This window comes from Podarcis muralis, chromosome 1 (genome assembly GCF_964188315.1).
Source record: "Podarcis muralis chromosome 1, rPodMur119.hap1.1, whole genome shotgun sequence".
NCBI classification, from domain to species: domain Eukaryota; kingdom Metazoa; phylum Chordata; class Lepidosauria; order Squamata; family Lacertidae; genus Podarcis; species Podarcis muralis.
The window spans coordinates 44,647,236-44,673,691 of NC_135655.1; the positions used below are offsets into that span (position 1 = coordinate 44,647,236).

Genomic DNA, 26,456 nt, shown 5'->3' on the forward strand with positions numbered 1-26,456 from the left:
CAGTTTGACCTTAGCATTTCAGGTTGTTTCTCTCACAGTTATAATTGGCATGTGAAGCAAGGTCCATTTCAAAACCCAGTGTGCGCTAAAGGTTTGTTTAATGTCTACTTGTTGATACAGGAAATAAACATAGCGATGATGATGATGATGTTAAAAATCTTTTGCTTATTTGCTTATTTTTAAACAGCCATGAGAAAAGCCTTAGGATAAACATTCATCCTCTTGATTCATTGCGTTGGCATCGCCAACATAAATACATGTAACCACTTCATTTAGCAATACAAAATTGTAATATTAGATCACTGCATCATTGTCAATCACAGCATCATACTCACATTCAGCTATACAAAAAACACGTTTTCCTGTATAGTTTTGCAAATAATTTTAACAAGGAGTCACTAGAACATAATCCATATATCACCTTTAGTAACCTGGTCCAGGTCATATGATCTAGACTGTTTTATCTGACTATATTTATTATTAATCTCTATGACGCCCTTCATCTGAAGATCACAGGGCAGTTTACAATATAGAAACACAAAAATAAGTACCCTAAGTACAAACAAAAGCAACAATGCCCCACTCATACAACAACAAAATTATTCATCTTTTAATTAAAACATACGCAATATTTAAATTTTCTAGATTCATAAACAAGCCGCTCCACAAGCTTAATATAAGCAATTTTAAAGGCTTGAAGTTGTTCGCCTTATTAGACCACTAAGAAGTGCAAAAGCAGCTTTTGATACGGGACACTTAAGCAACCTCTCTGTTGCGCAGTTCAAGATCAGTTCACGGATTGTCATCATCACTAACTATCTAAGGACTTAGCATTCTCACCCAGGCGCCAAAACGTCAATAAATTGCAGTATTCAACCAGCTCTCTGCCTTGTGTGAGCAGAAGTGCTTTCCAGTCGCACAAAAGTGTCTTTGGGTACATGTCACTGTCGTGAAGCATTTCACTTTAACATTTCATATTTCAATCATAATGTATATCAATAACAACAACAAAATATTTCATAGTCACCTTGGCTTAGACCTCAAAGTACAACAGCTCTTAGCGGCTACTGGTATTGGGATGATCCAGATCTTGTTAATTGAATCCTAGAGACACTGGGCAGTAAATTCTACAAGAACTTTTACCAAAGGTTGTATTCTAACTGTCATAGTTCAAATGTCAAAGGTAATATTAAAGATATGTAACCACTTGAAAGAACTATTTAGGCCTAGGATTAAATTAGGATTAAATAAATAAATAAGAAAAGTTAAGAAATTTGATTATGACTGTAATACGGTTTTATGAAATAATGATATTGGAAACTGCTACATTTAATTACAAGGAAATTCAGATGGAAGAGATTAGAGGAAGTCAAGTAATATGTTTATAAAGATGGATTTTAATTAATTAAAAGTTTTCGTTTATGTGGTGATATATGGGAAAATTGAAGTAGTTTATGTTTCATATTCTTTCTTTTTCTTATTCTTTTTCTCTTATTATTGTTTATTCTCTTTTTTGTTATGCTTTTGTATGAAAAATAATAAATATTATTTTTTTAAAAAATCAAATGTCAAAGGTGAAACATTGCTTATTTTCATGGAGAAGGACTTTGTTAATGAATATATGACGCAAGGCCATATAGTGGCGGGGTATAAATAATAAATTACTATTATTATTATTATTATTATTAAGCAATTGAAGTCCAGCATTACGTTAGCCCAGTGGACCCTATACACCTGGGTATATAAATTCAATCAATCAATCAATGAATCAATCAATCAATGCACATGTATCAAATGCTCAGAATGACAGGGAGACTAGAAAAATATTTTTTATTTATAAAAGTACTGTTGTGCTTCATTACCAAAATAAAGATTAACAAAAGTTTTGTAAAAAAAAAAAAAATTCACCTTCTTGTAAATTTCCATGATAGGAAGACTCCTGTCCTCATTATTCAAACACACGGTGATTTCTTAAAATAAATAACATTCTTTGTGCACTGATGAAGAATGCCAGTCACTCAAGATGAGGTTTAAATTTGACGATATCAGTGTTTCTTCTTCAAAGGTATTCTTTCAAGGTGTAGTAATTGCATCCCTTTACCCAGCAGAACATGTAACATTAATTTCATATTCTTTGATTAAGACTATTTACAATAGGATTACAATAAAAATAAATACAAAACAGTTCTCAGATTTCCGCACCCCGATATCAGATGAAATATATACCCCAGTGGACATTCAGAAATGGACTTCTTAAATATTGGACCTGTAGCACTGGAAACCTACTGCCAAGTTTTATCCACTGCAAATTTTCCTTACTGAACAGAAAAAGCAAAGAACAGCTTTCTTTGTATGTAAACTCAAGTTTCCAGTGCAATCAGAAGAGAATTTCGCAGTGCAACATCCATTCACATAAAAAGGACCCCGCAAATATTCATTTATTTCTACTGGGATCTTTCATAAAAGCACTGCAATCCATTCACTTCCCAGTTTTCAAAGAGATGCTAATCCTCTTTTCTTCTTTCGTCTGCTTAAAGCCATACTTAATGCTTTAAAAACAGCTTCCTTGTTATTGAGTACATTATAGCGACTCAATTCTAGCAGTTTGTCAAAATCTTCCGGTTCATAGGTGAAGTTTAGTGTCCAGTATGGCGAGTCTATTCCTCCAATCACAAAATCACCAAAGGATTTCTCCTCTTCTGATTCACGTTCTATTCCTGCAGCCAGAGGAGAGGGAAAAGATACATTGCGTGAATACCTTCCTTCAAACTTGTTCTGAGGCAGGAATGAGGGGTCTGTAGTCAAACAGTATCTGGAGGCCCACAACTCCCATTCTTCCTGACCACTGATCATGTTGACTGGGGCTAATTGGAGAATGAAGTTGACTGCATTTTACTATATACTGCATTTTACTATACCACATTACAAACAAGCATAACTAATTAATCAACTGCAGGGGGGATAGTTGGCTAACCATGACAATTAAATTAACTCCTCCCTGTTCTCCCAAATTTCCAAGAAAGTGTGTCTTGCGTTATAAAAAACAACATTCATGTTGCACACAAACTGCGAGACAAGGACAACTGTGATTTCAAGGAGGAATGGGAACTTTATACAAATTATTTAAAAATACAACAAAATGAACTGGACTCCTTGGCAGGTTTTGAATAAACATACACACATTGATTGTTGATAACATGATGGACAGATATGTAAGGATATATACAATTTTATAATATGCAGAGAAAATATGTGCAGCGAAATCAGGGAGAGGAGCTGAGGGAAGTCCTTGGGGGGGGGAATAAGAAGGGGGGGATTATGTAGGTGATTGTATGGCTTGATAATTTGTTATGTGGAAATTGAGCAATAAAAAAATATTTCAAAAAACCAACAACAACAACATTCATGTTTAAGATGTGTGTGTTTTTATTGGAAGTCCCAAGCAAAAATGATGATCCAAGTTCTTCATAATATGTCAGTATTGATGCTGTCCCACTAGCTCAGTGTTTCCCAACCTTTTTTGGGCAAAGGCACACTTGTTTCATGAAAAAAATCTCGAGGCACACCACCATTAGAAAATGTTAAAAAATTTAACTCTGTGCCTATATTGACTACCGTATTTTTCGCCCCATAGGACGCACCGCCCCATAAGACGCACCTAATTTTTGGGGGGGAAGAATAAAGAAAAAAAAATATTCCCCTCCCCAGGCACGGGGCAGGCGCGGGGGAAGCCCAAGCTTCCCCCGACCCCAGCCCCAAGAACAGCCTGATATCCGCAAGCCTAGGGAGCCACACTGGTCTCCCCAGGCTTGCGGAGAGGTGCGTGAAGCCCGGGGGCGCTCTTCAGCGCGCACCAGGCTTCGGGATGCAGGCAGCTCTGCGCTACCCTCCAGAGCCCCGTGCGGCTTCGCGCTGGGATCCGGGGGGTGGCGCGGAGCTGCAAGAAGCCCTGGAGCCCAGGTAGCTCCGCGCCACCCTCCGGAGCCCCGCGCGGCTTCGCGCCAGGATCCGGGGGGTGGCGCGGAGCTGCAAGAAGCCCTGGAGCGCAGGCAGCTCCGCACCACCCTCCGCAGCCCCGCGCGGCTTCGCGCCGGGATCCGGGGGGTGGCGCGGAGCTGCAAGAAGCCCTGGAGCGCAGGCAGCTCCGCACCACCCTCCGCAGCCCCGCGCGGCTTCGCGCCGGGATCCGGGGGGTGGCGCGGAGCTGCAAGAAGCCCTGGAGCGCAGGCAGCCCCGCGCGGCTTCGCGCCGGGATCCGGGGGGTGGCGCGGAGCTGCAAGAAGCCCTGGAGCGCAGGCAGCTCCGTGCCACCCTCCGCAGCCCCGCGCAGCTTCGCACCGGGATCCGGGGGTGGCGCGGAGCTGCAAGAAGCCCTGGAGCGCGGGCAGCTCCGCGCCACCCTCCGCAGCCTCCTACGGAGGGCGCCCCGTGCTCCGCGCTGCTGGCTGCCGCCCGCAAGCCGTGCACGCGGGGGGGGGGAGTTCCCCTGGGCGCGCAAGGCTTGTGGACAGCTGCGCGAAGCACGGGGCGTCCTCCAAAGGGCGCCCCGCGCTGCAGGCTGCCGCCCGCAAGCCTTGCGCGCCGGGGGGGGAGTTCCCCCAGGCGCCCAAGGCTTGCGGACAGCTGCGCGAAGCACGGGGCGTCCTCCAAAGGGCGCCCCGCGCTCCGCGCTGCAGGCTGCCGCCCGCAAGCCTTGCGCGCCGGGGGGGGGAGTTCCCCCAGGCGCCCAAGGCTTGCGGACAGCTGCGCGAAGCACGGGGCGTCCTCCAAAGGGCGCCCCGCGCTCCAGGTTCCCGCCCCCCCGCCCCGCTTCGGAGCACCGGGAGAAGCGATCTCCCCGCAGCCCCTTGCTTCAAAAGAGGTCCGGGGGCAGCGGGGAAGAAGCGCTGCGCTTCCCGCTGCCCCCGGACCTCTTTTGAAGCAAGGGGCTGCGGGGAGATCGCTTCTCCCCGCAAAGCCTTGCTTCAAAAGAGGTCCGGGGGCAGCGCGAAGCGCTTCCCGCTGTCCCCGGACCTCTTTTGAAGCAAGGGGCGGTGGGGAGAAGCGATCTCGGGCGCCGCGGCGCGCAGGCGCACTGCTCGCTCCTCTTTCCGCGCAGGCGCCTTCTCTCGCTCTTTCGCCTCCTTTTCTTTCTCTCTCGATGGTCCGCCTACAAAGGAGCGAGGGAGGCGCCCGCCATGTTTGGATTTGCATCCAGCAGGAGATGCCGCCGCCGCCCCGCCTCTCCCGCCTCCCTCCCACGGCACACCAGGCAAGGTCTCACGGCACACTGGTGTGCCGCGGAACACCGGTTGGGAAACACTGCACTAGCTAATTATAAACCACTGAAATATTAAACCAGATCACCAGCATACGTGACAGAACTGGTTGGTAGGGTAGAGCCTTATTCATAAAGGAATTAGTAATTTTCTATTTAGATTTTCAAGTTCTACTCCTTAAAATAGACTGTTCTGAGGACACTCAGCTCATTTCCTCACCTTTTGCTGTTCTCCAGAACAGCTTAATGACCACACCAAAATCATGTTCAAAATGTTCAGTCAGTTCAACATTCTACTTGGGAATAACAACTAGATACTTTAAAATGCAGGCTACGTAAGCTCACATGCTTACCTGGTGCTTTGTATTTGTGGAAGGTGTCATTAACGAGAGGGAAGTGAAGGACTATGGGAACCTTGGGATTCTCAGCATCCATAAACATATAACATTCCTTGGGATTTTCTTTATCTTCCTTGGTGAAGATGATTTCTGGGAAAGGAATGTCCCGTTCTTTGCAGTACCTCTGAGTCAATTCTAAGACCTGAAGTATGAGAGGGACATAAAAAACGGTCAGGCAATTATTAGCACCTTTTCCTTATTCTCATTTGCTTGAACTGGAACCATACTGGAAAAACTTCAGCTGAACTTGAACTAGTACGAAGCCAAGAAAACCCAACAACCTCAAGTTGACTTGGCAGGCTACAATGATTTGTCTCACCTCAAATGGCGCTTCCCAAGAATAATTGAATGATAGGATGATATCAACATCTCTCTCTGGTTGCAGTACCAAGGGGAAGGGAGAATTGATGGAAAAGCCACCATCCACAAGGTACAGACTTTCTTCCATTGGAGTCAACTTATTAGGGAAAGCGTCTAAATGAGTACCTGGAAAAAAAGCAACACAGTATGCTAAAAAAAAATTTTTTTAACCAATGGTGAAACAGAACTGCCAATACCTTCAATGGAAATTCAATTTATAATTGAATGTTTTATACTAAGAGAGGAAAAGCCATGTCTGTATTTGGCACCTGACTGGATTTTAGTGGAGATCTGACACTATTAACAGAGGATTTCCCCACTATGCAGGTGTCATTTGCTAATCTATAAACTTTGGGGAAGGTCGGTTTTTATTCCAAAAAGAAATTTTACCTTTCCCGAGCACAAATTTATTGACTCTGATGTAATCCTTGTGCAGGTACAATCCTTGCATGAAGTTGAAAGTTTCCCCAGCTGTAACACGAGACTTGAAGAAGTCCTGGAAAATTTGTATCAAGGGTCCGCCAGGTATAACCAGACGAGTCTTCAGCCTCATAGGATCCCGGAGATGGGATCGTCGACAATCATCTACAATCATGAATCATGTGGTTATATATATATATATATATATATATATATATATATATATATATATATCTCTACAATCTAGCCTGTGTCATCTTTAGGTTTCGAGAAAACAGATACTTCAATTAGCATGAACACTCTTTACACTTTGTGATCCCTTGTAACAATGCGCACAAGATTTGGGTATTTCACTTTGCCATATATCTGCTGTTGAAATGTTCGTTTATATGCCGCCTTTGTGCTGCCTCAATAAATAAAAACACACAATAAATAAAATTATTTTAAATAACCAACATTAACAAAGGCAGCAGAGTTAACAGTTATTAAGAAGACCAGGTAAAACTGATACCAAGACTAAAAGAGTTAAGTTTGCTCCACCACATGTAAAATAATTTAAGGGTAAAGTTCAGATTTGGAGTTTAAGTGTACCTCTCATGGTTTCACCACTCGTGAATAAGACAGCCATTTCTGACTTTCATATGTGTAAATACTATGCTACCATGTGATCAGCAACTGATAGCTCTTTATATACCATTCTCACCATTGACCAGTAAACATTCCTACAGTATTACCAATGCTAATTGATAAGAAAAGTCACAGACACTGTGACTGTGTGAAACTTACTGTTATGAGTTCAAACCTGTTGGCTTTAAGTACAGCACTCATCTGTGGAGGCATCTTTCTAGGCAGAGGCAGCCAATGTGGTGTCTCCCAGATGATGTTGGACTGCAGTTCCCATCATTCCCGACCAATGGCCACACTGGCTGGGGCTGGTGGAAGCTGTAGTTCAATGACATCTGGAGTGCAGCACATTGCGTAGGCAAACAATGTGCCAAGCTGTTATGAGCCACAGGAAGACAATGCACACCGCCCACACTCCTATCCAAATTTGCCCCTCTTATCGGCTCAAACTTACATTCCGGGATCAATTGGAGAGGGTAGAGCTGGCTGTGTATATGGGAGGCATCCACAGACCTCCTATCACTGTAACGGCTTGGTGCATTGTGTCCCAGATGTGCACAAGAAGTAGACAGAAATAAGCTTCTGTAATACTGTCTTCGGATTCCCTTCAGCAGTGCATGGGAGCTACAGCTGAGTTGGACGGGATCAAGCTGGTCATTAACCAGCAACAATCCCATGCTTTTCCCAAGAATGGTATACATGGATTTACCTTCCCCTCTCTCCCCTGCCCCAAACATTTTATCCTCATACAAACAACTGTTGAGTTATGATGATTGGCCCAAAGTCACACAACATTCATTGCTGAACTTAAGATGCTCTGAATTCAAGTCGAAAACTCTGTTACAGAAATGTAACATGTGTTAGAATGAAGAGAGATGACTAAAAATAACATATCAGGAAAACAATCTTAAGATAGGGGCCTGACTCCTAATGCTGCCAAGGAACTCCTGGTTGGCCCTGGCAGGGTCACACATTCTTCTCAACAGCTTTGTTTCAATTGCAGTTTTTTCAAACGTTTCCCGGGCTTGTAAGAAATTTTGCAATCAATTAAGTAGCTCCTCCACTTTTCTCAGGAACAAAGTTGGAATAAATCATCCCATTAGCAGATGAAAACAATTTTGATGGTATTCATAGAACAAAAGAGTTCAACTACCCTTTAAATTTATGCCTCTTCTGTTGACTGGCTATTGTTTGAAAGTTAACAAGAAGGTACATAGTCTGCCAAACCAAATTCTCAGGCAGATATATTATTGTGCAAAATAATGCAGAGCAACTTCGTTCCTTACCAATAACTTTGACAACATCACCAAGAGATTCTAGAAAGCTCAGTCCTGAACCAACCACTTTCAAAAATACATCATCCAGACTCGCAGCAAAGGCACTGCCCCACATTCCTGTAGAGTAATTAGGAAATTATTTCAAATCAAATTTAAAGGCTCTCCCCACTTTGGCAAACAAAAATATACACATCATCAAGGTACAGGCTACAACCTTATCTATTGTTAGCTAATATTAAACCTCAGATTCTCCACATGAAGAGGTAGGTTTGTGTGTGCTTCCTCTAGTGGTGTTTCTAATAAGATTATTTCAAAAGAGTGCACAGGACATTAGCAACACAAAAGCTGCAACTGTTTTCAGCTTAAAGCTATATGCTGGGACATTACTGCTAACTTTTGCAAAGTTACCGCAGGTGCAACTATTATTGCAAATGTTAATTATGATTTCATAGTTGTACATTGCTTAGAAGGCATTTTGGCATATAAACCAAAGAATATGGTGGCAAGTACTTTTAAAGGCTGCGACTCATGAATTGAGATTAGATAGTTGGAAGGGGCCAGAGGACTGTCCTAAGATACAAAATAGCAGGCCTACCAACCCACTGAAACTCCACCAGATCTACCTACAACATTCAGTGTAGCTTGTACTGTAAATGTAAAGCAGAGTGTTGTCAGGAAATGGTTTGTTATGACTCCAAGCCAAACCACAATAGAAGGCAAATCCTCATCCACAGATGTGCCAGCTTGTAAGCGTAGGGGGGGTGCAACATCAGGATGTCAGGGGGAGCCGGGGGCTGAACACGGTGACCCCACTGGCTAGCGGCCCCTCCTGGACCTGCCACTGGCGGGAGCCTAGCTCGACTCTCCTTCCTCTCTGCAGAAGGAGGAGGAACTAGCCAGGCCATGCTTGGCTCTGAGCTTTGCCTCCACGCTTTTGGGACATCATGGGGGGGGGAGCAGCCCCTACTCCAAAAATATTGAGGGGCCTGAAATGGGATCAGCCCTCAGGAGATGGCAGCCCTGCTCACCCACATCTCTACTAATGTGACCCGCAAAGATATTCCTTCTCAACTTGAAATAACAGACCATGACAAAACCCACCCAACAAAACCTCTGTAGGCCATAACTGAGGAATCAGAAGGTAATGACACATTATGCTTCATGAAGTTATCATCTCTGCCTTACAATCAGTACAAAAGTTCATACCCTGCAGGTAGCAGATCCTGGGCTCAGAATGTTTCTTAATCAGTCGCCCCATGAAGAACTCACTGTCAAAATCTTCTGTTCGGACAAAAGCACCATACTTGCGAAATCCAACCTCATAGGGCGTGAACTCACACCATTCTAACAGGGAAAATACCAGCACCACATCAGGTAACAGGTAAGCAAACAAGGCTGCTGTATCCCCCCCAGTCAAAGCAATAAGGCTAGTTTATATGTTGCTCACATGTTTAGCATTCACATGTTCACTACAATAATGAAACTGTGCTGTCAAATCATAACGTATGAAAAAAAAGGAGAGCAAAATACTATGAGAGGAGTTAAGGCTTGCGCAAAGTATTTCCTGACCCATCGCAATTAATCATCCACTTTTCTATCCTTACTATTTCTCTTCCATCACCAGCCACCACCCCCATCCTTTCACTTCACCCTCCTTAATGGGCAGGGAAATAATCAACTGTGCAATGGCAGGTAAATGGCCCAGGCTAAAGGGAAAAAACACTACTTACAGATTTTATGAGAAAGAAATACACCTGCCTTACTATACCTGCAAAGTCACCACCACTAACATTGGGCCTCACATTAACGGATGCATAGATTGGGTAGGGATTCTGTCCCCGTTTCACAGCTTCTTGCTGGTCAGACAGCTTTGACTGGTCTTCCTGAATAGAGGAAAGGAAATAAGGGTTTCAAATTTAGAATTTACTTGCAATGCATATATATTACATATACAGTCATATCTTGGATCCTGAACGCCTTGCAAGTCAAACATTTTGGCTCCCAACGTCACAAACCTGGAAGTGACTGTTCCAGTTTGTAAACTATTTTTGGAAGCCGAAGGTCCGACGGGGCTTCCACAACTTCCGATTGGCTGCAGGAGCTTCCTGCAGCCAATCAGAAGCCGCGCTGTGGTTTCTGAACATTTTGGAAGTCGAACGGACTTCCGGAACAGATTCCATTCGACTTCCCAGGTACGACTGTATGTGCATTTCCTGATTTGATTATGGCGGTGGTGATGATTTATTAAATTTGTATACAACCCTATATCCGAAGATCACAGGGCAGCTCACAACAAAAAAATACAAAATAAAAACACAAGGTGCACAATAAAACAAAAACACACCTTCTGCTGTAGGAAAAACTCTACAATAAGTCCCCACAGGTCTGTGAAAGACACTTTCCGTCCAGCATTCTCCATTGTAACCAGTTCTTGAAAGTAATACTTCAGCTGCTCTGAAGAAAAAGCTCCTACTTTACTGCTTGACATTTTATCCCGGGCAGTGCTGATAAAGTCTCCGGGATCTTTACTGGACCACTCAGAATCTTTATACAGCATTGACATGCACCTGCAAAGATAAAATATTAAATTTCTGCATCAAATCTAATCTTTATATACTATCCACTACTTTTTCTAAAGTAAGAGTGTTTTAGAAGTCACTGTCTGCTTAAAAAGATTAAGGGCTCGGTCCCGTGCCTAGAAAGCAAGAGTCTGAGCGGTTTTCTGTTTGTCCATGCTTTCTAAGCACAGGTCCAACTAGTTTTGCCTTTGCCACACTGGTTTTCCTGGGGGGAAGCAGTGGGCCAAATGAAAGTGTGGATGAGCTCTAAATAAACTTGAGAAGTGTTAAGTTGTGGATGAGCATATCTGACGACACAGCGATTCTTCAAACAGCTCTTGTTTATTCACAGGCCAGAACAGAACTGAACTGAAGGGTTCAGCCTGCCTGCTTATATAGAGCTCCACTAGAAAGCAACAGTAACCATTTTCTGTAACTATCCAATCACTGAACGTCACTTTCAATCCCTTATTTGCATATGTGGACCTGAGTGAAAACTATCTACAGTATCCCCCTGCTGGCCCAGGGTGAAGGAAGAAAGTGTCCTCTTCCATTGTGACTACAGCACAAAGAAGCTGTAAGGGAGACTTTCTAGCTTAGAAAGGGAATGATAAGCTGTAAGAGACATATGAACAGGACAAGACAGAGTTCATGATATGATTTTTAAGCACTCTAAGAAACAAACCCAAAGTTGAAGAGGCATATTTTGTACAGAAATATATGGTTTTATTTAAGGGCTACAGATGCATCCATTCTATTTGTATGTGTATTTGTATGAATGTGAGTGTGACAGAGTGTGTGCGGGGGGGGGGGGGGGGGATCAACTGACTGTCCTATTTTTAAAAAAAACTTATTGAAAGGTGTGCAGTTTCACTTTTAAGCTTACGGAAAGCTTTTGTAAGCAATTATTTACTTCATCAGATGCTAGAATGAAGCACTATTTTAATCAATACTCCCAAAAGCACAAGAAGAAATGTTATTCCCTCCTCTGGTTCAAGATAAGAAATAAGAATTTTCATGCTCACATACCATGTAGAGCCTGAGATCCCAGAGAGATATGTGACAGAGTCAAGAAGATTTAGTTGCTGAAGCCCAAACAGGCTGCCATAAAATGATGTCAGTGCTCTGATGCCTCCACCAGATCCTAGGACTGCTATAACAGGTACCTTAAAGGGAGGGGGAGAGAGAGAAAGAAGGTGAATAAAATTGTGCATTGTATATGTTACAGAGTATTCCTATTATTCCACTATTTGTCTGACAGAATCATTTTTAAATATTTTTAGTTGGTAGGTTGACTTGAGCTAGAGCTAATTAAGGCTTTCTCCGAGACTTTCCAAGACTTTCTCTAAGACTTTTAACTCAAGCTTTTACCTCAGACTTTGTGAATATAATAGTTGAGGAAAAGCTGCCAAATGATAGAGATAAAATAGTGAGGCTGATAAAAGCTAATAAAAGACTGATAAAACTAATAAAAACCGCACAACTGATGCAGAGCTCAAGTTAATGCTACCACTAACGACGCCATCTTGAAGACCTGTTGGGTCTCTGGACTGTAATAAAGATTGATTGATAAAAAATATATATTTTTAGAAAAACCAAGGCACCTAATTAAATGAGATGTGTAATATGGGATATATAATAACCAGTGTGGTGTAGTGGTTTGAGTAATGGCCTGGGAGACTAGGGTTTGAATCCCTACCCAGCCATGAAGCTCACTGGGTGACCCCAGACCACTCACTGCCTAACCTACCTCACAGGGCTGTTGTGAGGATTAAAATGAGGAGAGAGAGAGAGATCCATGTATACCAGCTTGAGGTCCTTGGAGGGGGGGAGGGGGGTCATAAAAACAATAAAAGAAATTAGATGAATAAACTCTTGAACAACAAGATGCCCTATTTTATTATGAGCTGTAGCCAATTATGAATGGCTCTGCATATCATATTGACAAGTCACATACCTCTTCTTTATCAAGGTCCTCTCTCAATTGCAGCGTCTTCTTTAGCGCCTGAGATACTATTTCCTTCCTCTGGTCCAGAAACTGTTTCTCTTCTTTACAAAGATCAAAACCCAGACGTACATCAAGATCCTTTGTCCTAGTATAGAAGACAAGTGTTAAAGGAGAAAATATGGTGGGTATATACAGTATAAAGGGCCTGGCAACCTTTCTGGCCAACATGTGATGTGGGGTGAGAGATACATGTCATGTGTGGGACAAGATCCAATATCCCTCTCACCTCCTCTTAAATATATATACTTACACACACACACACACACACACACACACACACACACACACACACACACACAGTTTTCCCCTACCTTAAAAAATAATGGAAAGATGTATTAAGTGTTTCAGTATTCTGAAAAAGTTCATCTCAAAAAAACAAATCAGGCTTGGGTACTTTCAAGACAATAGACTGGAGTTTTTTTAAAAAAAACCACAACTAAGCTAAGTCATGGCTGAAAAAGAAGGAAGTCAAAAGTGGTTGAGAATCCAACATACAGTGCATTGGAAATACATGTGTCTTTTTCCCTGCAGCTCTAGCACCCAAATAGCTTTTGAAACTAAGCAATGCATTTTCTGCCCTGGGAGGCTTTTGCAGGAAAAGGTTCAAAGAGCACACTAACTCGCTGCACAGCATCCTCACCCATATGCACCTTTGTTTTCTTTGTCTGGCAATCACAAATCCAGAAAAGCAAATTAAAATTATGCCCCTAAAACAGCTCCTGGGTGCAAGACTCACATTTTTTCAGCCTTCACGTGTAGATCCACACTTAAATCCTAAGATGAAAGACAGCACACACTGAAAGAGGTTGCGGGGGGAGTTTTCCAATTAATTAACCCATTCTCTTCTTGTTAACCAGTTAGTGAAATGTTATCTTCCTTTTGGTCCCTTAACCCCATGCTACCGCCACCCCGAAGACCTTACTTTGGGTCAGTTTTGCAGGACCTTACCCACAGAGCAAATAAACACAGAACATACATTTTCAGGCAATCCCAGCACCATCTCATGTGCCTAACTGAATAAAACCTTAAAGCCAAGCCAACAGATTGACCTAGTGAATATCTGTGTGTTTGGGCACAAACATGTGGTACTTTTTGGTGGCAGGGGACTTGAAAGAAAACACAATACATGTATACCTTAAATCAGGCCTGCATAACTTGTGACATACTAAACCAAATACATAAAGGCTAATGATAATAATAAACCTTTCCTTAAATGACAAATTCCCAGGGGGAAGGGTGGGTCTTGGGGGCCAGATGTGCTTAGCTGCCTACAGGTTAGCCACCCCAATCTACACCTGAAAGACCTTGCAAGAGGAGTTTCCGCAACAACCCAACCCAAGATTGCTAAAATGAAGTTAAAAAATAAATAAATCATACTGTTACCTTTCCTAGCGAAACAGCTATATCAACTTCCTTTCCCAGAGGAAGTGACTGCAATGGAACAATCCCTGATCCAAGAATTGTACTATGCTCTTCAAAGTCTGGGCTCACTCCATCCTGAGAATAAATAAATACATTTCATAAGGAAAACAAGTTTGTAAGCATTCTCTAATGGGATGTGTAGTGATTTCTCACCTGAAGGATGGTAATGGTTCGCTCTAACTCCACATCCAGTTCTGAACACATCCCTTGGCCTACATGAAAGACAAATGAGTTTCCACAACTCTGATCGGAGTCCAATTTGCAAGGAATGGACAACTGCTTCTCATAGGCGCCTGGAAGCGAGAGCTTGAACAGTCTGCTTCCTAAAAACGACAGTGAGACATTTAGGACATGCATTCCTAAGAGAAATACTATACAATATGTAAGTAGAGACTACTCTTAGAGATGGCAGAGCAACCAAAGTATCAGTAACAAAATGCCAAGCTCCTACATCATGGATAAGATATTAAAAATTATCTTTGTTACTAATATTAATGGATTGAAATTTGGTTAAATTAATGGAAAATCTGGATTCTGAAAGCAATGAAGCCTACTGCCTCCTCCATGTATATACACCACACTTGGGTATTAATGGTTATGAACTAAGGAAGAAGAAGAAGCTGACTAAGTAGACTTCAGATTGTTGTACCCGATTTTTTGTATCATTTTGAAAACTTGTAGGCATTAACACTTTCGACCAAAAAGGCAAAAAAAACAGGGTGGAAAGACTAAGGACTCAGTTACATTCATCACAATAATACGCTTTGGATGCGTTATAAACATCCAACACCAGATGGGGACAGAGAGCAAAAAGGAGTTTATATGGATTTTTACATAGGCTTTTTCCCCCCTTTTGTTGTAACCATTTAATTTCTGACTTACAGTATTTATAGAGTTTTTAACCTGTGTCTAGATCCACCCTATCACCCACGTTCTTTCCTAACAAATGTACACTTGAAGCAAGCTGCTTTAGAGGTTCTCTACTTTCCTTATTTCATAATACAGTCTTCTCAAGGATGCATACTGGCCTGGGAGACAGAGAGCCAAGAAGGAAGTGGTGACACAAAGAGACAGTTTACTCAACACGTTGAGACAAGACCATGAAAACGTACTGGCCCCCTGAGAAGAACCTGCAGCTGCTTTGCAGCTCCCCAGTCCTTTTTGTGCTACACCACACTAAGCCAACTTTTAATTTAGCATATCATCCAATCCAAGAATTGTGGTTAAGCTCTCTCCCCTTGCTAACCATGAGCTGCAGCCGAGAACTTGTACAGTGGTACCTCGGGTTAAGTACTTAATTAGTTCCGGAGGTCCGTTCTAGCTAATGGGGCCTCCTGCTGCTACCACGCAACTGGAGCACGATTTCTGTTCTCATTCTGAAGCAAAGTTCTTAACCCGAGGTACTATTTCTGGGTTAGCAGAGTCTGTAACCTGAAGCGTATGTAATCTGAAGCGTATGTAACCCGAGGTACCACTGTATAGACTTTCTTGCTTCAACTAACACATGAAACATCCAAATTAAAGCACACCTAGTTTATCTACTTTGAAATTTGGGCAGAGCTGGAGAGGAACAAAACCAAAATTGGACTTACCCTGCTCTCTCAGAGGTGGCTTTTCATCTTTGTTAATAACCCCTTGCACGCAAAGGGAAGGGTACGCCTACATCAAACAAAACAAAATTTTAAAATACTGGTTTTGAAATATGGTGCTTTGTATGACTTCTCATACAGTGAAGGGTTTAGATGGAATTCCAGGAAAATGTTTTGGTTTCACCCCCCACCCCTGCACTGCAGTTTCCAACGCTTTCCCAGCAGACAACCAAAGGGGAACAGATAGAGATGTTCACACCAGAGAAAAGGAAGCGTTGTCTGTCACTGCTGTGCTCCCGTCTTTTCCTCACTTTTCATCTTGACTATCCTCTACCCGCACACACAACGGCAAAACTAATTGCTCTAAGTATTTCAAAGAGAGGAAAAATGTTTTGATTTTGAAAGGGCTCTCCTGCTAAGTGTGCACACCACAAAACACAATTCCCAAACATCTGGCTCTCCGAACACTCACCACAAGGACACCATTTGTGATAACTTCTCCAGGAGCATCCGTGCTGTAAAGGCAAAATACTGCCATAAACAATCATAAAAATATGTTTACACGTGCCATTAAAAAAGAGGGAAAATAAAAAGACCCCCCCCCAGGTGCTTTAAGGCAGGGATCCACATTATTTTATATTGATTTCTTCCCAACTTCACCATAAGGTTCCATGCTAGGTTGCAGCCATTTAAAAAGAAAATAGCCAAATCAGCTTAAAACAAATTGCAGTCAAGAGAATAGGGTGGGTCCTAAAACGTATTTAAAATACAGCAGTGTCTTAGGAATAGTTTCTCACGAGGCAGAATTCCCATGAATCAAATATTAAATTTACTATCTGTGAAAGGAGCCTGTGACATACAGTACTTATCACCACATCTACCCTTCGCTTTCTACTTCCTACTTTTAAAAAAGAAGCCTGTTGGGACAGGAATTACACATTGTTTATATTTCATAGAAATCTGCTTAGTCAGCTATAATAATGAGAATTAACACAGAAGACAAAAAGAAAGAATGCATTAACTTTGTATATTATTATTATTATCATCATCATTAGTAGTAGTATTAGTACATAGTATTTTACACAGCCTTTACCCTTACTTCCTAGGGTGGGTGACAACTATTTAAAATACAACATTTAAAACAGTTTTTAAAACTTACCATTACAAAAAATGTAACCACAAAAATAGGGTGGGCCCTGAAACTATACATCTCAGATGTCAAAAGCAAGAGGAAAGGCCATTGTGCGTATGAATGTGCAATGATCCAGAAAGGAAATGAAGGGGGGGGGATCATTCCTATGTACAGCTAAATCATTTCTGTCACCCCTAGAATAACTCAACAAACGCAAGGCCCAAGATACCAATAAAACTGTATATGGCCGCAATGCCAGTGATACAAGACAAAGACTTAGAACCAAAGAGAAGCAAGCAGGATTCCATTTGGGCAATGGGACTTTCCCCCTTCCTCACTGCAGTGCCCTGTACGCGCCAAAAAGCCACCTCGAAGAGCTCAGAAACCTTCTCGGATCAGATTAAAAGTAAGCCACACTGAATACAATGACTTCCTTCATTGCTTGAAGATGTGCGGGGTGCGCCCTCAAGGTGTGTGTGTCAGGAGTTCAGCCTGCACTTGAGTAGGACGCTGGCAGAGACATATGCCCGACTGGCATGTTCTCTCCCTCCTGGTCGTTCGTTTGGGAGCTTCAAAAGCTTTCTTCTGCCCGAACATCACAGCGACCGATGCCAACAACTGCGGAGGGATCCGCAGAGTTTGCGCATCATGGTAACAGAGCTCAGCAACTCAGCATTTTGGCTAATCTACTTTATTTACATATAAACACACACAGAGCACTGCAATATGGCTCCCTCTCTCTCTAGCATCAGACAGGAAAGAGAAAAAGAACAAAAGACAATAGTCCCACGTCACGGAACACAGTAACACAAACATCCTGTCTCCGTCACTTCCCACTCTGTGGAGTCAAAGCACATACTGTCGTGTGAAAGACAAAAATCCCATGACTGCAATCAGTGGCGTAGCATGGGTTGTCAGCACCCGGGGCAAGGCAAGTAATATGCGCCCCCAACCCATGGATTTGCGCCCCCTAACCCATGGATTTGCCCTAACCCCAGATGTTGCGCCCGGTGCGGCCAGGCCCCCCTGCACCCCCCACGCTACGCCACTGACTGCAATCATGGAGCAGGAATTCTAACAGGGTGGGCCACAGAGGGTGCCTTCCCAGGCGCCGCAGTCCGGGGAGGAGAGGGGAAGCTATCTCTCCTCCCACTCTCCACCACTGGGTCACACCTGACCCAGTGGCAGAGCTGCTGCAGCTGGCTGTGAGGTGTGCCGCGGCCAAGGAAGGTGGGCAGCTTCATTGTCACCCACTCTCCTGCTCTTTGCCGCTGGGTCAGATGTGACGGGTGCAAGGTGCGCCATGGCCGAGGACGGTGAGCAACAGCAATCTGCCCCTTCTCCTGTCCTCCTCCCCCAGGTCAGGTCTGACCCAGGGCCGGAGATGTGGCAAGGCATGAGTGCCGCAGCTAAGGCGCAGCTCCAATGAAGGAGCCTGCTGTTGGGACACCTGTTTGTGTCCACTCACAAAATTGTGCCTGAGGCCATGGTCCCCATGCCCCTCCCCCCACTACGCCTCTGAGCCACCATGACAATGGAAAATTTAGCAGCTCTCACCTTTCCTCCAAAAGAAACTCTACATCCAGCTCTTCTTTGTCCTACAAATAATAATAATAATAATAATAATAATAATAATAATAATAATAATAATTTATTATTTATACCCTGCCCATCAGGCTGGGTTTTCCCAGCCACTCTGGGCGGCTTCCAACAAAACACTAAAATACAATATCCTATTAAACATTAAAAGCTTCCTTAAACAGGGCTGCCTTCAGATGTCTTCTAAAAGTTTGGTAGTTATTTTTCTCTTTAACATACAGACTTCTTACATCAGCACAGGGCTGGACTGTATTGCGTTTGAGGTCTCTTCCAACTTTTGTGACTATGATATGTTAGCAGTAGGAACAAGCGGTAAAAAAATAGCTCAGGACACAAGTAACTGGTGACCAAAGCTACCTAGATATCAAGGAGCAAAGTTAGGTTCAAGAACATTCCTGAGAACCTGATTTTTTTCCCCCAATTCAATAAACAAAAGAACTAACCTCTTTTAGTTTAAATGTTTGTTTCAGAGGACGACCTGTCTTCATCGCTGTCACATCATACACGAGAGAAGTAAGTTCATCACTTAAGAGAACATCTTTATCAAAGAGTGTCAACTCAAGTGTGTTCTGAAACAACAGAAGTCCAGAACTGAAACAGTAGGGAAACAAAGTGTGCATTAAATATCATATTTCAGGTAAAAGCTGAGCTGTTCTGAGATAAAAAGAAAAAGTTCAGGGCTGATCCACTGCCCACCACTGTGAGCAGCAAGATCTGATGATGACATTGGGGGAAGCCATGTTTTTTCCATATAATTCCCCCTGAGAGCAAAATAACATGATTAAATCCTGCTCCCAGGGGGGCTTGCCGTACGTGTATTAAGAGCCCCATATGCTAACTGCTCCAGGCTTTGGCAGCGGGGTGCCCTATTTTCAATTGTTTTACCACATTTATAGAGAAGAGGGGGGAAGATGGTGGCAGTATACAACCCTTGAATAACCTTGTTAAGAACTGTGCCAGACTGTGGGTTCTGAAGTGGACCACTAAACCTATCTGAGTCATGATCCAGATCAAATGAGGTGAGTCCACTTGGGAATCAGATGTGGACAGATTCCTTCTTCCCCATCCCTAGCATTGCATTACTTATCTGTATTCGCCCACAGACAGCCACCACACCATTTAAAATCTCTCATTTGTGTAAATTAGGGGTGGGCAAACTTTTCCCTCAGGGGTAATGTGTTGTGGGACTGGCAGTGGGCAGGACAAGAGCCAAAAGCGGGTGGAGCTACCTCTTTCCTATTTCTCTCCACTGCGCCGTCTCTCACATTAACCAGTGGACTGCCATATTGTTCTTACCAAAAGTCTAACTGATCTCGCGTAGAGGGCTTCCACCCCCTTCTCACTCCTCCTATCTGCTTCAGCTCTCTCTCCTTCAAACCCACTCCATCCCACTTTCTGTGCCTCCAGGCTTTCCTCATCCATATGAAGTTAGGCCTTAAGTAACAGGTCCTCCATCCCCACCCCACCCTAAAGTGTAGACCATACATTGGAGAGGCTTTTTCTTTTCCTGACTTATCAGATGTCAGGGTTGCCTGCCTCAGAAAGTTGAGGTTTGCTTAATTATTCTGTTCTATTGTGCTAGGGTTGCCATATTTCAAAAAGTGAAAATCCAGACACAAAGGTTGTTGAGCTTTCTTTGGGTCTATGGCCCCAAACCACTAAGAATTCAAACCTAAAATTTTGTTAGACGATGACTGAACAAATTCTTCACTTAAAGTCTTTTTTTTAAAAAAAGTACAGTACATTGTGATTCCCCCCCCCCCAACCCTGCTATTTAGCTCTGGATTGCTCTGCTAATATAAAATCTAGGCTTATGGATCACAGAGAGATGTCAAGGCAATGCATTCTGTGAGAGATTAGATCAGCCATCCATTTTGCTACCTGTCTGGAGTTAGCAGCCAACTGGAACATTTTCCTCCCTGCCGTTTCTCAGGCTTAAGAGAACAGCAAACAGCACAGGGCTTTCAAGGCTGCCTATCTCAGTTGTAAGATCAGTGACAGGTGACAAGAATAATATTTGAGGAGTAAGGCAAGGGTGGGTGGAAGAGATTTACAAGGCACCGGGGTTCCAATAAAGATTTAAGACTGAATTAGATTTACTCCCCACCCCTCAATATTAATGTATTTGGTTCTGTGGGAGAAATCAAACCACTTTCCCTCCTTCCTAAATCAAGGAATGTTACCTAATATAGCAATTGTTCTGAATCAAGAAGTATTGATCTTTTTTACCTTGACAGCGTTGTGAATTCTATAGTGGAAAGTTTCATTCCATTCTGGATCACTGGAGTTGTCAATAACTCGCGTTCGGTAAGTGAGTGGTGATGCAGTCGGCATACGCAGTTCTACATAGCAATCTGCCTCAGACACTAGAGGGGGGAAGGGCAGAAATGTGACCAGGAAAGGGTCTCTCTCTCCAAAAGACAAACAAACAAAAAACTAACAGCAGACTAAGAGAATGAGAATGTGCTTTTCAAAGTAGTCCAAAGTAGCAGCTTAATAAATACTAAAACAAAGAACAGGAGTGGTATTAACTCATGAAATCTACCAGTGGGTTTTAGATGTAGAACAAATGTAACTAAAGAGAATAATGTGCTAATATGTTCTTTTCTAATGTATAGGATTATCTGTTTTCAAGTCAGTAAAGCAGAGATGGGGAGCATGTGATCCTTCAGATGTTACTGCTCTCACTCCACCCCATTCAGCCTAGCTGACTGTGGGAGCTGGAATGTAAAAACGTCTATGTGGGACACAGGCTCCTCACCCCTGCTGTACACAGATTTCTTAAAAGACTGATAATTTGGCAAAATAATTTCATGGTTTCCCAAATCTTCAACCACCATTCTGAAGGTTAAGAATCGTCTTCCCTGTATGCCAATTTAGCCACGGTTGATAAATACAATGCAGCTTCCTAGTTCTCTATTAGCATAGTATGCTATGCTCTTAAACTATGTAGTCATGTTGGGTTAAATGGTACCTAACTTTCAGGCACCCATACCAGATGTGAATAAATTCTCCTTTGGAATTGTGACCAAAGTCAAGTATCTGTGATTACTGAAAGGCATTGATTGTCACAGAAAAATTCTTTCTTTCTTTCTTTCTTTCTTTCTTTCTTTCTTTCTTTCTTTCTTTCTTTCACTGCTGTTCTATAATAATTCAGCATGCACTGCAAACAGTCCAGATTCCACTCAAAGTAAGTTATGCAAGAGACATTTATTGGTGTTTCCCCCCCTATTTAACATTCATTATCTCAACTATTTTTGCAATAGTCCTGCCTGCATGTTTCAAGCAAGATGGGTAACAGAGGCAAGGTCTCTAGATAGGATCTCAGTTTGTATATCAGCCTATATAGGTAAAAAGCACTATTAGTTACTGCTGCCACCTGAGCTTGCCTAGTTAGCCTGAAGTCCAGTATTACTTCCAAACATATACTTGGTACTTCAGAGGAGTGGTACCCCATCTAAGATGGGTAGCATATATCCATCCAGAGTAGCCAATTTCCACAGTACTTCTGTCTTATCTGGAAAAAGTTTCAATTTGTTCATCCTGATTCAGCCCAAAATTGTCTTGAGACTTTGGTTTAATGGTTTGACAGCCTCAGTTCGGATGAATAGAGGGAAATGAAAGTTAGAGCTGACTGTCATTAATTAATGGACAGTTAAGTGCAAGTGTCTGGATGTCTTCTCCACATCAACGTGAAACTATATGGAGAAGTCCCATCCCCTGCCCCCAAGATTCAGAAAACCATCTGGATTCATCAGCCTCCAGGGCCATAACAATAAATTTGGTTCTCCACTTTTGCAGATGTTATTTATAGGTGGCCTGAAGGTCAATGCTGTGTCACTGAGAACTGCTGCACAGCTGGTGTCTGGGACAACCTACTGATAAGATGTCACACTGCCATTGAAAACGCTACACTGGCTGCGAATTTGCTACTGATCTACATTCAATTTTTTACTACTAGTGTATAAATCCCTAACAGTTCAGGATCAGGTTATCCAAGAAACCACCTCTTCCCCGACATCTACACCCTAACCCAGTCACTTAGTTCTGTGGATGATGGTGACACATGCTGCTACTTGAGCACATTAACACTGTTGTGGCACCAGCTCTCTGGAATTCTCTTCCTCTAGAAGTGAAGCAATTCTCTTTCTTTAGAAACAAAGCAAGCATGTCCCAACATTGTTAAGTTTTCAACATTTTGTGGAAACATTTCTTTTCTCTCAAGCTTTCTCAAAATAGCCTAGTTTAATTTACACGTTTCATTTATTATTGGTTGAATTTATATATTGCCCATCATCTGAGGATCCCAGGGCAGTTTAAAGTATAAAACCACAAAAATACATAACATCAAAACAATAACCACCCCCATCCCCACCCCCGGTGCACACATTAATTTTTGTTGTTTTTCAAAGGTTTTTGTGACCTGCTTTAGGTTTTATAGTCTATTAATGGACTCCACCTTTTATGCTTTTTGCTTGTTTGTTCAGGGTATTTTATATTTTATTGTCAGGTGGAGTTGGTTTTTATTGCAGACTATAAACTGCTTTGTGCAGGAAGCAGAGCATAATTTTTTTAAATAAAAAAAAATAAAGCAACAAAACCAAAAAGGGCTTCCCACACCCACAGATCATTTCCCCCTATCTATTCCACACAAACCCCAATTCCAAAATGTGTGCTGCCTCATATTTTGGCTCAGATAGAATTTGAGGCAAACCCATGGCTGCTACAGAGGGCGTGAAATCATGAGCCACTTTTGACAAGTTAGACTCAGCATGAATGGTTAAGATCCACTCCATCAGATCAGTCAGGGAAACTAAATTAAACATGGCCAAACCCACAGCAAGGAAAACCTGTATGAAACACTGGAGAGACACTCCCAGACAGCGTAGACCAGAGGTAACCAATATGGTGCCATTCAGATGTTCTCAACTTCCATATAGTGGCTATGCTTTCTATGGCTGATAGGAGTTGTAGTCCAACATGTGGCTACTACTGGTGTATATAAGAAGAAGCTGGGTGGGCTCTCTAGGTGTCCGAATCATCACTGTGGGAGTCAGGATTATGAATTAAATGGACTCTTAGATCTTCTTATGTCCATTATTAGAAACACGTTGCTTTTTGCTTGTATATGTTTCAGTAATTTTCACAACAGCACAGCAAATCAATCTGCTGAAGAGACTGTCTTAACCATAGGTGGGCAAACTAAGGCCCGGGGGCCAGATATGGCCCAATCGTCTTCTCAATCTGGCCCGAGAACGGTCCGGGAATCAGCGTGTTTTTACATGAGTAGAATGTGTCCTTTTATTTAAAATGCATCTCTGGGTTATTTGTGGGGCATAGGAATTTGTTCATTCCCCCAAAAAAATATAGTCCGGCCCCCCACAAGGTCTGAGGGACAGTGGACTGGCCCCCTGCTGAAAAGGTTTGCTGACCCCTGGTTAACAATAATAAGACATGTGGAGGATCAGTTCATAGAATAAGCAAAATAAAGTCTCCAGACACTTACGAAGATCTGTTCCTTTAATGTTTCTGGCTCGGAGGATTTTCACTGTGAGGTTATAGTAAGGGTGCTTCTCCCGCTGCAATGATAGTAAGTTGAATTACATTGAACATTAACTATGCCTAGCAAACATGCAAAAAGATAACATTCCACCCAGCAGCTAGACTTGTACTAACAGATCCATTGTAAACGAAAAGTGAGACTGCAGTACCCAGAATTCTTTGAGCAGAGAAACATGCTTCAAATGTGCTTTCAAGGTACATGCGCACACAGCCTATATTAGCCTATATTTCTGACTGGGATTTGACCCTGTCACTAATCAGTCATTTTTTTATTTGTTAAAAAAACAGGTTTCACTGGATGGCTGAGCAACACTCTTTCCACCCCCCACACCGCCCTCAAAGTCGGGGGACAGAAGGCACAGAAAAGCACATGCTTCGTATGCAAGAGGTCCCATGTTTGATCCCTGCCTGAAACTCTGGACAGTCCCTGCCAGTCTGAGTCACAATACTAAGCTAAATGGACCGACAATCTATGTTCTGAGGCAGTTTCTTAAATTCCTAAAAACAAATACAGCACTCTTTTTTTGTCAGTGATTATAGACCGAACAATTTGGTTCATTCTACACAGATGATATTGCAAACACTCCTCTGACTGGGCTCTTCTGTCCCAGAAGTAAACCTGACTTTGCACTATTTCCTGCAGAATCTACCAACAGCAGCGTCCCTAACAACACGTCCCTAACCATTGTCTGCTTAGAAGTCCCACTAAATTGCAGGGGGCTTTCTCCCAAAGCAAGCGTGCAGCTTAAAATTCTCATTTTGGATCAAATCTCCACTGGAGATAAATAGAGGAAGATGAAAAACGACAGAACCGCTGGGGTCGCTGAAGCTTCCTTTGCAAAGTTAAGAAAAGCTTCGCAGAGCTGAAATTTCAGAGGCGCTACCAACCACTAAGGTTGCCGGACGCCCTTCCTTCTTCGCCCCTCCTCACCCTATTTAGCTGGAAAACGTTAAAATTAAAACAGAGGCAGATAAACCAAGCCCCTTCCTCCCGCAGATGTCCCAACAAACTCTTTGTTTTGTTCCGCCTTGGGGCGAAAATCGCCCCCTAACACTAGAAACTAAAATTGCTACGGCTTTTGCGCGCGGAGGTTTCCTCGAAGAAGCGGACGGCACTTTTCCCCCCAGCCTCACATTACCCTCCAGTGATAGAAACCGGTCTCTTTTCTCCCCTTCCGCTCCAGCAGCACGGCAGCCATGAGGGGCAGCATGTGGGGCGACAGGCGGCCCCGCAGCACCTGCCGGAACATGAGGAGCCTTTTTCGCAGCCAGCCAAGAGCGGGAGAAGAGCGGGGAATCCTCCGCGCAGGTTGGGCCGAGTCGTCCTGGCGCTCGCCGCGGTCACGGAGCTCGGCCCTGGCGCGCGGGGAAGGGGCGGGGCTTAAAGTGCCTCAGGTGTGCAGCTTGCCTACCTGGCAGGGTTCGCTTCAGACGGAAGAGCAGGCAGGGCAAAGAGGGTGACTGGTCTGGAAGCACTTCTGGAAAAGGCAGGGCACCCTGGACGGAAAAGGCCAGGCTTTCAAAGAGTTAGGTAGGCGTGCTTTTTCTCTCTGCCAGGTCAGAACTCCAACGTTTCACAGCTGTAAAACATTCAGTTCCCAGAAAATCTTTGGTTCCCCTCACACACTTGTAATGTTTTACAGTTTTATATATGCTGTAAGCCGCCCGGAGTAGCTGGGGAAACCCAGCCAGATGGGTGGGGTATAAATTAAAAAAATATTATTATTATTACACAGCAGCAGTTCTCAGAGTGGTTTAGCAATCAATCCCTCATCCCTGGGTAACTCTGAATTGTAGCTCCATGAGCTTATACATTTATTTCTTCTGCTTTGTGGGGATATTTTTTTGGGGAGGGGGAATTAAGTTACTGAACAAATGAATTCAGTCACACAGTATACACCTGAGTTTTAATAACCAAGACAGGTTTGGTGCCGAGTTCTTACTCAAAGTAAGTACCACTCATAGGAGCCAACTCTTAGGGACCTCGGCCCCTTCAGCCCCCCCTAAAATATTTTAGAGGGCCAGGCCTGCCCAAAGTTAATGGGTATTGCCATTCAAATGGCGTGTGTGTACTGCATCTTGTGCTCAGTTATGTGGGGCGGGTCTTACCTGCTCCCTCCCAATATTTTATTCAAGTTGGTACCCCTGTTACCACTATAAATTCTTTTTCCCCAGTGTGCTCACTCAAGCCAGTAAGAAGTATTGGGAAATAGCATGATGATAGAAGTCCTTATTCTAATCTCGCAGTAC

At 43.1% G+C, this 26,456-nt stretch overlaps 1 protein-coding gene across 3 annotated transcripts; it reads right to left on the reverse strand.

Moving 5' to 3' along the window:
• Positions 1 to 1,813: 1,813 nt before the first annotated feature.
• Positions 1,814 to 25,643, reverse strand: PLA2G4F (phospholipase A2 group IVF). 3 transcript variants are annotated; one of them, XM_077927206.1, is made up of 20 exons: positions 25,619 to 25,643; positions 24,151 to 24,223; positions 20,874 to 21,010; positions 19,088 to 19,213; positions 18,603 to 18,643; positions 16,386 to 16,428; positions 15,917 to 15,983; positions 14,478 to 14,647; positions 14,286 to 14,399; positions 13,639 to 13,676; positions 12,852 to 12,987; positions 11,924 to 12,060; positions 10,681 to 10,903; positions 10,105 to 10,219; positions 9,543 to 9,680; positions 8,346 to 8,453; positions 6,406 to 6,600; positions 5,975 to 6,141; positions 5,611 to 5,797; positions 1,814 to 2,717 (listed from the first exon to the last, which is right to left on the reverse strand). In XM_077927206.1, the coding sequence occupies exons 3-20, from the start codon at positions 20,976 to 20,978 to the stop codon at positions 2,494 to 2,496; spliced, it is 2,334 nt and encodes a 777-aa protein (XP_077783332.1). In that variant the 5' UTR covers positions 20,979 to 21,010; positions 24,151 to 24,223; positions 25,619 to 25,643; the 3' UTR covers positions 1,814 to 2,493. The 3 variants fall into 3 exon arrangements, with proteins under 3 accessions (XP_077783332.1, XP_077783335.1, XP_077783337.1); XM_077927209.1 differs by having other exon boundaries at positions 19,088 to 19,235; positions 25,619 to 25,637; XM_077927211.1 differs by lacking the exon at positions 25,619 to 25,643 and adding an exon at positions 25,346 to 25,549.
• Between the last annotated feature and the right edge of the window lie 813 nt (positions 25,644 to 26,456).

Excerpts from the sequence above, each read along its gene's own strand:
- PLA2G4F (XM_077927211.1), bottom strand. The coding sequence starts at position 25,456 with ATGTTCCGGCAGGTGCTGCGGGGCCGCCTGTCGCCCCACATGCTGCCC. Across the intron at positions 6,601-8,345 it reads TGATGTTGTCAAAGTTATTG|ATGATTGTCGACGATCCCAT; the intron begins GTAAGGAACGAA and ends TCATGATTGTAG. Across the intron at positions 5,798-5,974 it reads CTTGGGAAGCGCCATTTGAG|GTCTTAGAATTGACTCAGAG; the intron begins GTGAGACAAATC and ends CTCATACTTCAG.